The 16,736-nt window shown below is 36.5% G+C and overlaps 1 protein-coding gene across 1 annotated transcript in view; it reads left to right on the top strand.

Moving 5' to 3' along the window:
• hs6st1a (heparan sulfate 6-O-sulfotransferase 1a) overlaps positions 1-16,073 on the top strand; it is a 161,110-nt gene extending 145,037 nt beyond the window's left edge. The window contains exon 2 of the mRNA XM_016474061.1: positions 13,197-16,073. Coding sequence (XP_016329547.1) covers positions 13,197-13,917 — 721 coding nt within the window. The 3' untranslated portion in view covers positions 13,918-16,073. The remainder of the gene's footprint in view (positions 1-13,196) is intronic.
• Positions 16,074-16,736: the final 663 nt, after the last annotated feature.

Here is a 16,736-nt window from a genome sequence, read left to right as displayed (position 1 = left end):
AGGCAGATCACTCACTGTTCATGATGCACGAACTATTGGAAGAAAATCCTCAATATTGATTTGGGAGTTCATAAGAATGTGTTTCTGAGGGGAACTGACTGTCTTCAGAAAAGTTTACGTGGTATTTTTTTTTCATCTCGTCTCTGTATAGTTCATATTAAAGCTGTGTTTCAGCGCAGTGCTGCTTTGTTAACAGTGGTAACCAAGGAAACGCCATATCTGGTGTTCCATGAGCGCCTCCTACTGTCAGAGAGTGAATCTGCTTCTCATTCAGAGCAAAGCTAGTCAGAACATTCTGTTTTTGCTTCAAATTGGGTTATTATTAAATCAAATTATGTATATGAAATGATCTAACAAAAATAAACAAATTCTACTGTTCCTAATATTCTGTATGTTGCTCAAAAACAAAATATATTGTGTTCAGTGGAAAAATTTTTTTACATTTTTTTTATCCAGTCATTTAAAAGTAACACATTTTAGAGCTGTAACGACAATACCGTGATACCATGAAACAGTGATATTTTTGCTTAAGGTTATCATACCGTCAAAATCTCATACCGGCCCATGCCTAACACCACCGCAATCGTCTTTTCCGTGATCGCAGTCGTCATCCATCAAAACTTTACTAGCGAGACTGGTTATCCAGTCGAGAAAATGTAGTTTGCGTCTCATCTGGCCATACAGCGGTGGGATGTGTTGACAATCTGTTCAGTCTGTACTCTACACAGCGCGACGTGTGAGGGCTCGCACTCTTCAGAGACAATCACAGAATATGACAGAGCTTGTGTTTAAAAGCGAAACACACTGGAATGAATAATTCACTGAAAACGCAACGAGAGATTCTCTCTGCAATCTCTGATCTATTTTAACGCGTTAAGGATTGTAAAATTAATTGCATGCGTTAACGCGTTAACGTTGACAGCTCTAATATATACAGTATATATATAGTATTTAATGTATTATATAAAATATATACAATTTTTTGTTTGTTTTTTCAAGGAAGTCTCTTATGCTGATGAAGGCTACATATATTTGATAAAAAATACAGTAAAAACAGTGTTATTGTTTTCGATTTTAATACATTTTAAAATGTAATTTATTCCTGTCCATTACTTCAGTCTTCAGTGTCAAATTATCCTTTAGAGATTATTCTGATATGGTGCTTAAGAAGCATTTCTTGTTATCAATGTTGAAAGCTTAATATTTTAATATTAATATGCTCCTTAATATTTTTTTGGAAACGTTTTTTTTGTGTAGTTTTTTAGGGATTTTTTGATGAATAGAAAGTTCAAAAGAACAGCATTTATTTGAAATTTATCTTTTGTAACATTAACAATGTCTTTACTGTCACTTTTGATCATTTCAATTATTTATTTTTTATCTTAATGACACCAAACTTCTGAACAGTAGTGTATTTTTATTTATTTTTTTACTTTAAAAAAAAAGTTGGTCTTCGGTATTATATTGGCAGAGGATGAACCATGTTTTAAATACTGCAGATTATTTTGAGGAAAAGAAAAGTAAAGTCCAGCAAGAAAGAATTCCAACAGCTTTGACATTGCTATTCAAACCATAATGAGTTTCCGGCTGTGTTTAGTTGTAAGTAAGACAATTGAAGCATGGTTTATTTTCCTTAAATTTTTTGTCATGAATTCAAACTCTCTGTAGTGTGTGTTTGTTTGAAGATTGTGAATCCTGATCCCTGTGGCGACAGCAGTTCGGAAAGACTTCTAAACAACTCGGGAATATTTGGCAGTCAGCAGGACATTTACATTGAGCTGAACTCACAGTTGCTTCCATTCAAAACATTCCACTGGTCTGATGCAACATGGGTCAGTGTGAATGTGTTTGAGCCCTAGATACAAGTTTTCCCAGAATTCTGTGTGTTTGTGTGCATGTCATGGGTGTGTACGTGTGTATCCTACAGTTAATCTGTCTTAACTTGTCACTCTCTGATGTCATTCCTCTGAGCCAAAGGTTGAGGAGTTTGCGGCACAGCTGTGAGCCGTGATTTACTTCGTTGTGTTCGGTCAATAGAGCACCTGCATCATCAGTCACTGGGGTAAAAATATCAATACACCCAACCTGTTCAAACAAATCGCAGCGCTGACTAAAACACCATCCACCAGCCAACACTTATCAAGACCAGGTGCTCAGGAAACAGACCTAGAGTTGTGGTGTATCCAGGGTCCACAGTGAATATTTTGCCACACCTGCCAGTAGTGAGTGAATTCATTGTGAACCTAGAGACAGGCTGTATATTTTTCCACAGTTGTTTTTTGGGAGGCTCAAAGTGAGGGATATTCCACCAGTTAGTTTTTATGGATGCTTATTTCTGCCATGGGATAAAAAAACGGGGTGAAAAGGTAATTGCTATTTTTTTTTTCTTGCTACTTCTCACTTTTCAGACTTTTTTTCTCAAAATTCCAAGAAAAAAAGTCAGAATTGCAAGATATAATCAAATAATTCGGAGTTTTTTCCTCACAATTTGAGTTTACGTCACAATTCTAGCAATTTTTACTTTTTTCTTAAGAATTCTGTTTACATCTCACAATTCTGTTTTTCTTTAATAAAAAGTTAACTCTTTATTTGACAATTGACCTTTCGCAGGGAGCTTGATTGACAGGTGATTTGACCAGTCAGAATGCGGATATTATGTGCCGCCGCTGCTATCCGCCATCTTGCCCGACAGCTACGGCCGGTCTCCATAGAAATCCATGTTAAAAAAGGGTAACTCTATCATTCTGTTGACCAAATCCCGTGAACTTCAATCCAATCGAGAGCTGTGTATGCACATGTGTGTTCATCTGTTTTCAATGCAGCTATACCTCGCATCGCTTCCGTGTCATCTTTTCCACTCATTAAACTATGACAGGTCCTCTACTGCAAAAAGACGGTCATTGCGACACTCTAAAGTGATGAAACTAGGGTGCCATGTGCTTTTTCAAACCATTTTCATAGGTTTCACATTATTGTTGGCTCGGAAAATATGTAAATGCGCATGCCCAGTAGCCGCAGCTGTAACGTTATCCCTTCTATCCTTAACCACAAATCAGACAGGAGATTAGATTAACTTCGGTGGACTTAAACTTGAAAAATGGTGTGTTCCGCGGTTGAATTAAAATACTTTCTGATGTTTATCCATGTTCATTTCGTGCTTTACATAAATATGAAAATACAGTGATCTGTCACGACACATTAAAGAGCCACAAAATGGTATTTATTGTTTGAATTTCTTTCAAAATTACAAAATTTGAAAGCTGAGACTGAGACCTTGTTTCATACCAAAAGTAACCTTCTCTGTCGGTGTGTTGTCAGTTTCCTCTTTGCTCTGCGATGTATTTTTCACTGCGTGAGAACATGATGTGTAGCGTGAGAGAGGCATTGTTTTGTTGGAGATGGCAACAGTAACTAAGGAGGGGCGGGTCTTTGCAAACGGTCAATTCTGACTTTTTATTCACAATTCTGAGTTTATATGGCAATTCTTGCTTCCCACTTTCTAAGAATTGCAAGAAAAAAGTCTTGTGAGATATATACTCAGAAATAAACAAAAAGGTCTGAAGTGTGAGTCGCAATTACCTTTTTTAGAACTAAGGAGTTTGTTGGTACGATGTTACTAAGCTAAGCTAACAGCGTGCTACTCTAATAAATACAAAAATGCATAGCAGATGCAAATATTAGTTAAAATATTTAGTTTTATAGTTTTATTTTTATTTGATCTACTTTTGATCTAACGGGTTTCCAGCAACAAGCATAAAAATGTACAATTGGTAGAAGTGAATTTCGGGACCAATCAGGTTCCGGATTTATACAGTGGGCGGGGTGTAATGAAACAGAAAGAAATGCCAGATAAGCAACAAAATGTCTTGTACTCATCATAGGGCAAAAATTCAAATTTGAATCCTTAAAGAATACATTATCCCCCTGCCTTAGATTTAAACACAGTATCAGGTTTGGGACAGCATTCACAACGCTACTTTTCTCATCTCTGACTGGATAATCAGTATAGGGAATTCGGCCTATTGCAGTATGGTTATACTGACTGTATTTTCAGGCTTCAATCTAGAGAGACATGAAAAATAAAAGTCACAGACATGCTCTCAGGTTTGGGGTCAAGGGTTGGTTGAGTGGAAGCAGTGCCTGTTCCTTCCTCAGGAGAACTCAAAAAAGCCTTTCCTCTCCAGACAGAAAAGCAACAGACGCTCTCTCATTGTACTCATATTGTACTGTCTCTCTCAGACGCATTCTCTCCACTATATTTCCTAGGCTGTACCATTGTATGATTTCAGAGTGGAGAGAAATGTCTAGTTGTTTAGACATCGATAGTTTTCTTTTTACAGCACTTCACTGAAGTCCATTATCGTATTTGATTACAAACATTGAGAGAATGAGTCTGAGTGAGAGAGATGGACGCAAGTGGTGGCTCTCAATCCGGAACGCTGCGCCGCCTCGTCCCCAGGGACAGACAGTGGCTAATCAATTTCAGACCAATGGGAGCTTCATTTACATCACAAAAGCTAATTATTGCAGTCTAATCAATCAGCACATCCTAATTAGCCCAGGGCTTGAGTTGGGAGTGCCAGAGAGAGAGAGAGAGAGATTTCTGCCCTGCAGTACAGAAACATTTTCATACATGCTATTACATATCCAGACAAGCCTGAGGTGAGCGACTTTGTTAAACCTACAGAGACAGAACGAGAGCAGCTGACAAAAAAGGAAAGATGGATGAATGTTCTCTTGTTTTAATAACATTCCCAAAATCCCTTACATTTTTCCACCCTTCAGGGCTTCGGTCTTGGAGAGGATGTGTAGAGGTCTGATTAAAGACGTCACTCATTTTGGTGTGTGTGTGTGTGTGTGTGAACTTGGAAAACTGAATAAGTCCTGAGAGATACAGTAGCTGGGATTTCTGTATATGCTACAGTTCAAACGATTAGTGCATTTTTTATTATTATTGAAATAAACTAATCATTTTATTTAGCAGAGATGCAATAAATTTATCAAAAGTGTCAGTAAAGACAATGTTATAAAAAAAAAATTTAAAACAGGAAGGGGGCCAACACTTTTTCACACCACTGTATATATGATCCACCAGTTCATGTTTTGTCTCATGTGACAGAACATTATCTTGAGCATGACGCACTGAAGGACCGAATGGCCCTTAGCCATTTCCAAACCAAGTGACAGTTCAGAACTATACACATCATTAAACAGCTTCTTTTTAATCTAATCACAGTCTTCCTCACAGACATTAATTATCCCCAGCAGTGATTTTACATGCAGATCGGCTCTGGGATTGATTGTGTTTCAGTGGTAGAAGCATGTCCTCATATGGCGCATCCTATGGCCTGTTATTGTCATGGGGTTTGGTATAGCTGAAGATGCAGTTTTCACTTTTACGAGGATTGGCGTTCGAGTTGACATGGCGGATAACACAGTGAAAGAGGTCAATAGATTTACATTTGCATTCATTTTCTAAGCAGGTTTTGAACTGAAGTGACTCGATCAGCAATAAACCGCAATAATGGCAATTACCATGACAGGTCTCTGAGAAATAAGATGGGCTTCAGATGTTGGGTATGGTGATCCATGTTGAACTACTAAATTATGCTGCTAGTGAAGTGCTACCAAAACACATTTAGTTGCTAAACTAGATTCCCTGAAGATGAGTACAGCATGTATTAATAGATTTTAATTAGAGGTGTTTGCTAAGGTAATCAGCACTGTTATAATTGCTCATACCTGTGGTTAGAGATTTGAACAAACATTCCACTTTGGAATAATGTTTTACACAGTGATGGACAATAAAGTGTGTGTAATAGTTCCATAGATTTATATTGAAGAAGGGATAAGAACCATATTTAGGGACGTGGAATTGGGCTAGCATTCCACCTAGCATTCACTCAGATCATTTATTTTTGAGTTTCTCCATGGCATTCAAGTCCCTTATTACTTAACCAGGATGTGCTGATTTTATTTTTCTAGACTAGACTGTTTTAATGGTTAAATTAAATTTTATTAATCAAAAAGCATGTCTAATGAATTGAAATCATGAAATGTTCAATATTCAACAGCAATTTATTAAAAGTTGAACAAAAATTACATTTTTAAGGCCCTATGAAATGTTTTATTTTTTTCTCAATTTCAGTTTTATTTTGACCACATGCTGTTTTCCATTCATTTTCTGGATTCCATTTTAATGGTTTCATTACATTTTGATAACCAAAAGCATCTCTATTTAATTGATTTTATACCAAATAATTTATGATTTTATTTATTTTTCTTTTCAGAAATACTGTGCTGTGTATTTACATTATGCTGCTAAATATAGGCCTATTCTGGTATTTATTTCAAAATAATGTTTCAATAATAACTTTATTAGCAGTAATAGTACTACCATTACATTAAGTAATATTTTTCTGTGACAGTTTCTTCAAGTTAAACCAAATTTTTATTTTGAGGGGTTGCTGTGAAGAACTTTAAGTTTCTGTTTGTATATATGACGATAGTTTTACTCAAAAGAAACGGTAAAATGCTCATGAAGTGACTCTCAGAGCAGTTCTAGAGATTTTGTTCATGTGTTCATGTACTCATATATTGAGGCGGCAGAGGCTGAAAATACGCCCGCTTCAGTATGTGTGTAGTAAACGAAATTGCGCGTCTGTGCCATTCATTCACACAGAGAACATGCGGATTCATATTTAAATAGTATTTTTGCAGCTTAATATTCATAGACAGTAATCAATATCACATTTTGATTGTAACCTTTTGATGTATCTATCCAAAATTTGGCAAATTCCGTGTCATACAGTAAATTCCATTTTTATGACTGGATTGCGCCTTTGCCGCATCGTGGAAATCATGGGGCCTACTTAACTGTACCTGTTCTGGTACTTGTCTTTAACATGATTTGGTCACTGTAATGATGAAGTGAAGCAGTATGAGGTTGAGTGATGTAGAACGAGGGTGTTTTGTGGTGAGTTGTGACTGCCGCACTGCTTCCCTCCAGGTGTTTGTTTTTGTGACTGAGGAAATTGCTCATAAATTTCAAATGACGCTTTGCAGAGAGACTCAGATTTCCCCAGTTTCCCTCACAGTCAGATTTACGATACAGCAGAGAACTGGGGCTGATATTAATGGATAGCGCCCGCATCCGCCTTCTCCCATTTAGGCAAAGAAAATACACACAAACAAATACACTACCATAGCAAGTGTTTAGGAAAATGATTTTATGATCGAAATAATTACTGCAGTCATACATTCTTCTTTTAGCTGAACAAATCATAGCTGCATTAAATCTGTCACGTTTATTGAATTAGCCTCCCAAATGATGCTCCAGTATTTTTGTCTCTTCAGTGGCGATGACACATGACAGTGATGATGTGCAATTTGTAGCCAGTCCCTATATATTATAAATATAATATAGAAATATAGAAAGAGTATATATTGTAGGTCCCTGCAGTATGTGTGTATGTGTTGGTGTGACCCTGACTTTGCTGTTTGTCCGTGGATATGCAGGAAGGACCTTGCTACAGGAAAAGTCTTGTTTAGTTTGCATGTGGTGTCATGATATGCTTGTGCCAGCAATTTTCTGTCATTTTTCCCTGTTGCACTACTAGGACAATGACAATGACCCCGACCCATCATTACCCTTTCCCCTCTTTTCTTGCTCTAATTGCCTCTCTACTCTGTTTCTCACATATTGGGCCTAAACAGTTTCAAAATATATTATTGTGATTTTGTTAGTTTTTTTTTTGAGGAAATTATTTATTTACTTATTCACTTACAAATATAATAGGCATCAAAATATGTTGATTTGATGTCTATTTTCCATTTCAAAAGATTTGATTTATTTAAAATGTCAATATATAAGTGCAAATGACAAGTCTCGGTTAGCCTAACGCAGTACACGTAGCAAGGTGTGTGTGTGTATATATATATATATATATATATATATACACAAACAAAGAAAAACAAGTAGAATAGAAAGCTAGAGTTTTTTTTTTTTTTTTTTTTTTAAAAAAAAAAAAAAAAAAAAAAAAAACAAGAAAAAAAAACATTAAAGCTCTTCCTGTCTTTCTACTTTCCTAAAACAGTCTAGCTGGTTTGGTTTTCTTTTTTTTTTCCTTTTGTTTTTTTTTTAATTTCTTTTTATAATTTTCTTTTAAGAAGAAGAATTTTTTATTTATTTACATACTTAGGCGTCTTACTTTATTATATATTATCATTTATTTTGTACTTACGAGTATATTAGGAATCAAAATATGTTGATTTGATGTCTTTTTTTAAATAATTAAAATATTAATATATAATTATAATTTTATATTATTTCAAATGTATGAATTATCAAAAAAAAAAAAGTAAATTAAATCTCTCCTTGTCTTTCTGCTTTCCTAAAACAGTCTAGCTGTTCAGTTTAAATATTATTTATACTGTATATGTTATATATTACTGGGATTTTATATTATATATTTTTAGTTTGGGTAATCTATCTATCTATCTATCTATCTATCTATCTATCTAATAGGCATTATTATTTCAAAAGTATATGGTATAAAAGAGTAAAATAGCCATCAAAGCTTTCCCTGTCTCTTCTCTGTTTCTTACATGTAGTTTCTACACCAGTCTAGCTGATTAGTTTCCCTTAGAAATCCTGCTTGAGTGGAGTGTAGTTAAATGTGACTGATACCGAGGCTCTAAATTTGTGTTTAATGTTAGCATATGCAAGCACATCTTAGTTACACAAAGATCCTTGAGAATTCTGTGTGTATATCACCACCGAGTGGCCGTGATGTGAAGTGCATGTTAGTAAGCCGCTCACGACCCAGCGATGCCCCAGAGGAGTGTGGCTTTAGACGCACCATGATTGAAAACAGAGGAAAAAGGTCATCGGATAGGGTGGCGCTGAGCGTGTAAACCAACAGGAGAGAATACATTAAATAGAGCAAAGAACGAGGAGGAAAGAGCAACTGCTCTGTTCTCAGATCAGGAGAATTCACTAGATTATGTATATTTCCAGGCTGGCACACGCTGGGATCGAAATTCTGGTTAAACGCTGGTGTTCTCGCTCTTTCTGGGTCTCTGCAAGAATTATGCTGAATGCTGCTGTATATCAGAACAGTGTGTGTGTGTGTGTGTGTGTGTGGGTGTGTGTGTGTGTGTGTGGTTTTTTGAGCCTATTCTGTCCCTGTTGGCTCTTTCTAAAAGCATTAAACTGCATCATTCCATTGGCCACACGCATCCTTTATGTGTGTTCAATTTTGACAGTGATTTTGTGTGTGTGTGTGTTCATGTGTGTACAGAAAAATACACATCAGTGCTCTTGTACCTGTTGGCCTTTCAAAAAGTTAGCATATAGAGTAATACTTTCAATTTCTTTTTTATTGCTTCTTTGTATAGCTTTCTATAATTTGACCTGAAGACAACTAGGGATGCACTAACGTATAATTTTGTTTGATACTGAAAGGTGATGTTATGGCAGATAGTTGATGATAGCTATTATTATTAAAAATAGTATTCATTTCTACATTAAAAAAACTTATATGCATTATGTTATATTATATATATATATATATTGAGAAATATAATATTACTATTAGTAATATTACTAAAATATTACTATTTTATTTTTTATAGATAATATAATTATAGATAATTTTACCGTTTATCGTTATAGATTGATTTACTTATTTAAAATGTATTAATTATCAAAATAATTAGCCATCAAAGCACTTTAATGAATTAAAGTATGTGCCTAATTAGACCAGTATGACATTAAACATTTTTTAAAAAATAAAATAAATTATTATTATTATTATTATTATTTCTAAAAAAAAAAAAAAATAAAAAAAAAACAGTATTGTTGTTCAACATGATTCAAGGTCCAGTCTTTTACTGCTGTCTGTTTTCTTATTTTTTTCTGGTCCTTTTTTTGCATGCTTTTCCAACTCTGTCATCTGTCTGGGACAGATCTGTGTATGAACAGACATCACACGAGGACAGCTGAAAGCTAACAGAACAAGAATAGAGTGACGTTCACAAAGAAAGAGTGTGTTGGAAGTGTGTTTAACACTGTCTTCTCCACAGGAGTGGCTCTGACACACTGTAGGATATTGAAGAATAAACACTGAATCTTTTAGCAGAAGTCACAAGTGCCAGACAGTAGTGATGGAGTGTTTATAAATGTGAAGATTGTTTGTTGCGAAAAATACTGATAGAAAAATGATAATAATAATACAAAAAATCTGACTTTTGTTTTCAGCATAGGGTGTAAGAAATTGAAGCAACAAAGGCGTTTGTTCTTTACATTTAAGCTAGGGGTCAAAGTTGTGCATGTATTTTAACTCTGAATATTATTTCATTATCTTAATATATGCTACTTCAAGGATGTTTAGATGTTTTGTATAGAAAACACTTTGAGGATACTGATTAGAAATAGGGATTTGTGTTTGAAAGAGATTTTTTTGCCTGTGTGTTTACCCTCAGGGTCATCACTGTGCATAATGCTCATGGCTTAGCTTGAATTTAACACAGTACTACTTTAATATCTTATGGCAATGTTATTATAAGCATATTTAAAGATGTTTTTACTAGAAAACAAACTGAATGTACTACTGATGAATTTGTTGAATTTTCTGTTCATTTACCCTCAGGGTCAGTGCTGTACATAATGTGTGAGCTTGTGGTTGACTTGTTGTCGTTTTCAGTCCTGTCTTTCACAGATGAATACATTTATGCATCTCCAGCAGAGCTGTTAAAATAAATAAGTCCCCGCCGTTCGCTGCACTAATGTCTGATTCATTCGGCACCACGTACGCTCAAGTGCACAAGAGGGACGCATCCAAGAATTCACTAATTTGGTGTTGGAGTGCAGGTTCAGAATGGAAGAGGTGTTATGGGACATGTTATGCTCTTTTCATCTGCATTATGAAGTCTCACTGAAGCATATCAGAATCAAGAGCTCTACAGTTCACTTCCCCTTTACGACAGGTTTGCGCTGAAATTATTTTTAAGCTGGAGGCGAGGATATTATAATTCTTACCTACCAGTAAAAGATTACCATGAGGCTGCTGTTGGTCCTTTACTGCAATACAGATATTTATGATGTGAATAATGTAGCTAGAGTTCAGGTTTATGAGAATTTTTTTTTCAATTTTTTTTTATTCAGTCAATAAAAACCCATAAAAAAATGCATGTGCAGAGAATGTTAAAGACACAGTCGTGTCAGCAATATTCTGTCCCAGCTGTTACAATTCAAAGTTATTTTCCTTGTAAGAATGTGCAAAACTAATTGACTAGTTAGTGGGCTGTCTAAACGATTAGTTGACTAGATTTTCTTCTTTTTTTTTTTTAAACCCTGGATAACTAACATATATTGAAGAAGTAAATAATGGGAACATTGCTTATAGCAAATATTGGCAGTAATTGATATGAATTTTGTTGTTTTACAATTATTCAAATTTAGGTCCACATTATTGATGCATTCGAAAAGTTTTTTTTTTCCTGTTCCAAAAGGTTTCTGACAGAAATGTAAAAGCAGAAACATAAATGCATTTAATATTTTACCACCTTGTGGCCAATTCTCACAAAATTGGACAGTCAGCATCATGACAGTTAGTTACTGGCTTTTAGTTTGGCATGGAACGGAAATTGTCATCATATTTTCTTCTCATTGTTCCATATATCTGAGCGAAATGGCTTCTTGAACAAGAAAGAAATATAAAACGGGGAAGTGTACAAAGATTACAAAAAGACACATTGATTTAAAAAATGTGCACAGTTAGATTTTTTATAACACTGCAAAATTCAATTAAAAAACTGATTTCATGTTAACTTTGAGAAATTAATTTTTTGTTTGCTGAATTTTGATTGACATTATTGTTCATTTGTATGATTGATAATGTACATCAAATGTTAATTTTTAAATGTTTCACAATTACATTTTTGCATAGTAATCATGAGGGTTTTTGTAGTTGTGGCGCCCCCCTATGGGTGAAATTTGACATGTATCTTCAGAATGTTATGTTGTCTGTCTGTAAGTTGTCTTAAAGGGATAGTTCACCCAGAAATGAAAATTCTGTCATTAATTACTCACCCTCATGTCGTGTCAAACCTGCAAGACCTTCGTTCATCTTCGGAACACAAATTAGGATATTTTTGATGGAATCTAAGAGATCTCTGACCCTCCATAGACAGCAAGGATATTACCCACACTGTAAAAAATAATTGTAATTTTAACTGTAAAATTAAAATAAAAAAAAACGCTACGGAAAAAAACTGTTAATAGGTTAACAGTAAGTGTTTGTAAATTAGTTTTATACTGTAAAATGTACAGTTTTTGGCTGTAAATGTGTTTACAATTTTTCTGTATTTTTTACAAAATTATTCTGGCAACCACAGCTGCCAAAATTATTTTGTAAAAACTACAGAATTTTTTTTTACAGTGCAGATCAATGCACAGAAACGTAGTAAGGACATCGGTAAAATAGTCCATGTGACACCAGGGGTTCAACCATAATTTTACGAAGTTACGAGAATACTTGAAATGAGCGTTGTTTACGTTCAGCATGCGCGCGCAGCCTACTGAATGTAAACAATGCTCATTACATTTATTACGTTCTGGAGTACTCTCCAAAATGGCGGAAGACGGTAACTCGGGGAGAAGAATTGCTGAATAAATTAAGTTAATATTGTTTTCTTTGCGCACAAAAAGTATTCTCGTAGCTTCGTAAAATTACGGTTGAACCCCTGGTGTCACATGGACTATTTTACCGATGTCCTTACTACGTTTCTGTGCTTTGATCGTGGTAATATAATTGCTGTCTATGGAGGGTCAGAGATCTCTTAGATTCCATCAAAAATATCTTAATTTGTGTTTCGAAGATGAACGAAGGTCTTACGGGTTTGGAACGACATGAGGGTGAGTAATTAACGACAGAATGTTCATTTTTTCATTAACACTTTAAGTTTCGACTTCCCTTTAAGAAGATATAGGTCAATTAGTCATTGTGAACCACACCAAAAAAATCTATTTGGTTATGTGTTAAAAACCATTCAAAAATTCAAAATTGTTTTGATGACACGTTTTCACGAGTGTCTCTAGATGATAAATACCAGATATCACCCGAAATGGACAAACTGGAAAAATTCCCTGTTTACCCATGTCCTAATCATTTCTGTTTCTTGTCATCCTACAGGAAGTTCTACTACATTACCCTGTTACGGGACCCCGTGTCTCGGTACCTAAGTGAGTGGAGACACGTCCAGCGCGGGGCCACGTGGAAAACCTCCCTGCACATGTGCGACGGGCGAACGCCGACACCAGAGGAGCTGCCCCCCTGCTACGAGGGCACCGATTGGTCGGGCTGCACATTACAACAGTTCATGGACTGTCCGTACAACCTGGCGAATAACCGACAGGTGCGCATGCTGGCCGACCTCAGCCTGGTGGGCTGCTACAACATGTCCTTTATTCCGGAGAAGAAGCGCGCGCAGGTGCTACTCGAGTCAGCCAAGAAGAACCTACGAGACATGGCCTTCTTCGGCTTGACCGAGTTCCAGCGCAAAACGCAGTACTTGTTCGAACGGACCTTCCGCCTCAAGTTCATCCGGCCCTTCATGCAGTACAACAGCACGCGGGCCGCCGGCGTGGACCTGGACAACGACACGGTGCAGCGGATCGAGGAGCTCAACGACCTGGACATGCAGTTGTACGACTACGCCAGGGATCTTTTTCAGCAGCGCTACATGTACAAGCGACAACTCGAGCGAAGAGAGCAGCGCCTAAAGAACCAGCCCCTCTTCCACTTTCGTCGGGGGCCCAGCTCCGATCCTGCTTTCAGGGATGACATGCCGGAGTCCGAGGCATCCCGATTACCCACGGAGGACTACATGAATCACATCCTCAACCGCTGGTAGCAGTGCTGGGGGGAGGGGGACGGAAAATACAGGTTGACGAGGAGGAAAAGGCTGCGATCCCCAGGTCAAATCAAGCGGGAGAGGAGCACCGCGAACGAGAAAGAGACAGAACTTTAGCGCCACCATCGAATATGCCCCTCCCCCCTTCTGTTGTGCTCCAGGATATCCTGCGGACGTCTCGGAGAGGAAGGACTCAAAATGCGTGATGCTCTTCGTCGCTACTGCGAAGACGGTCAGAAATGACTGACTAACTTAAAGCACTGAGCCTGAACTTAAAACTAAGAGGTGAAGACTTCTACTGGCGCATTCGCCCACGGAAGGAAAAAAAAAACATACATAAAAATTATCGGAATTATATTCACTGCAGATTTTAAAAGAATGAATCGAATGAAATTGTATAGAGGTATTTGCTTAAATGTCTGCTGCCATTTCAGCCATGAATTTGTGACGATAACGGTCTGTCTCTTTATTTTTTAGTTTGTTATGGTCTTATTTCTTTTAATTATTTTTAAAAGGGATTTTTCGTCCCTCAAAGAGGTAAAACTCACAGCACTGAGATCAACAGAGCTGCCTAACACTTATTGGATGCAATTTATTAGCTTTTCATAATCAGTGAAGACTTGAAAAGGTGTGTTCTGTAGTCCTTTTTCGTGTGTATTTGCACGTCGGTTGCAAATTCCGATGGACGGACAGACAAAGCGTGGACCATAGCCATTATTTAAGCTTTCAGCATACTGTATGCGAAAATCCCGTGAGCTAAGTGTACTAATATAACCTTACCGAATGTTAGAGGTGTTTCGTTTGTCCGATCTGACAAATGTCTTGCGTGATGTTATTGGCCGACACAAATTCGAAGTTGTCATCAGCACCCAATTTCTTGGTAGCTGAAGCGGGAACCTGGTGGAGATCCAAAGAGGAAACTGTGTCTTATTTTACACTTAGTAAGAATGGGCTCTGCGTTTCTAAGCGAAGTCGTGCACTCTAAATGCGATTGAATCGGTAATGACGCCTGCGTGTCAGTCAATAACAGGAGTGTCGTAGAGTTTGTGTGTAAGTGTGTGTGAAAGACAGAGCTTGTGAAACGCAAGAGCAGAATGAAGAAGCAGCAAACGCAGCCTTTATAAATGTCACCACCATTCCCAATTCCCAGAGACTACTTAATACTATTATTTAGTATGCGGGTGGATGGAGGATGACTGTGTGTGTTTGAGATTCTGAGCAGGATGACTGTTTTAAGTATGCAAGCATGTTTGGGTGTTACTTTTTTCTGTACGAATGTGTGCGAGCGTGAGTTTCAGAGTAAACAGTGTGTGAATAAGGTATCAGGAAGAATTACCCCACTGGAAATGTGTCCTTTCTGTTTAATTGACTCTTAAGGTGTTATGATGGACGTTTTGACTTAATGCTCTGCAATGGGAATTTGTTTGCTCAGTAACCATAAAGACAGACTACTCTTCACTTACTGCATATTTAACCAAACCTAGTGTTATGTTATGTTATTCAGGAACAAACGTCTTCTCATGAACGATCCGCATAACACATGTATGGTCTTTATGAAGGCAGCCCTTTATTAATATCTCAATGCGATGCTGTCATTCCCTTCTGCTGATATGCTCTTAAAGGAAACCCTCAGTGGGTTGTAGTAATTGTTGGTTTCATTGCAAAATAGTTCGGTGACCAATTTCTCAGTCTTAATTCAACAATGGCATCCAGCCAATCAGAATAGAGTATTGGTGTGCTTTAAAAATGGTCACTACATCCGACTGTCAAATGTTAGGCCAGAAACATACTCTATAGTCAAAACTCAAGGGGTCAACAGAGTCACCTTCAAATGTCTGTGCCATTAAACCGTTGTTATTCAGGTAACTAGCTATAGATGGTTTAACTTTGACTTAGCTAGATTCTCTTCAAACTGTTGCTCAGCCGTGACGGTATAGTTGACCTGAAAGAGAAAACTATGCTAAAGCTTGCTATAGCGCCCCTTGTGGTAATGCTAAGAATGCAACACACATCTGAGTTGCATTATCAATTGTATTCTGACTGTTTTCAGAACAGTCTCTAAAATGAAGCTATAGGGGAAATTACCTTCACCTACTCCTCTAGAGCAGTGTTTCCCAACCTTTTTTTAGTCGCGGCACCCTTTGGAAATTTTAACAAACTTGTGGCACCCTACAAAATAAATTGTCACAATATTTGAATTTCTAACTTCGATGTGATAATTTGAAAAGTATAGATATTCGGTAGAACAGGGAAGAACTGCAGAATATAATGTCATATAGATATTTTTAATATTATTAAAAATATTTGTCCATCAATGGTGGCAATCAGTAGGCTAATTTCTAATGAAGAGACCAATTTATATGACAGATTTTAATGTAGGCTTTTATACATATGTAAACATTATTTAATTACCATTATAACTAGCTATCTCACAAATGTTTGCTCACTCAGTGTTTTTTAAATTTGACAATGGGGTAATTTTGGTGCAGTAGCATGAGATTGATTTCAGACTTTGAATTGAATAAAAAATGACAAGTAAGCAGTCAGTAATAAAATAAGAACAAATAAAGAAATTAATAATGATAGCACAAATAAAAAATAACGACAGGCCTTCGAATTAAATAAATTGCTTTTTAGTTTTTCAGGTAGGTCTAACAGTAGGGTTAAGATATTTAACATTTATTTTTTTTCTTTACCAATTATCCAAATCTAATGTTTAGTCCTAGAAAGCTATTATTATCAGAACACGCGAGCATAACATAGCGGTTAGCAGATCAATGAATGAGGGCAGTGTTACCAGAGTTGCCCATTTACCACAT

The sequence above is a fragment of the Sinocyclocheilus anshuiensis genome, unplaced genomic scaffold (genome assembly GCF_001515605.1).
Source record: "Sinocyclocheilus anshuiensis isolate Anshui unplaced genomic scaffold, SAMN03320099.WGS_v1.1 scaffold1458, whole genome shotgun sequence".
Taxonomy (NCBI): domain Eukaryota; kingdom Metazoa; phylum Chordata; class Actinopteri; order Cypriniformes; family Cyprinidae; genus Sinocyclocheilus; species Sinocyclocheilus anshuiensis.
This window is presented reverse-complemented; position numbering and strand designations above follow the sequence as displayed.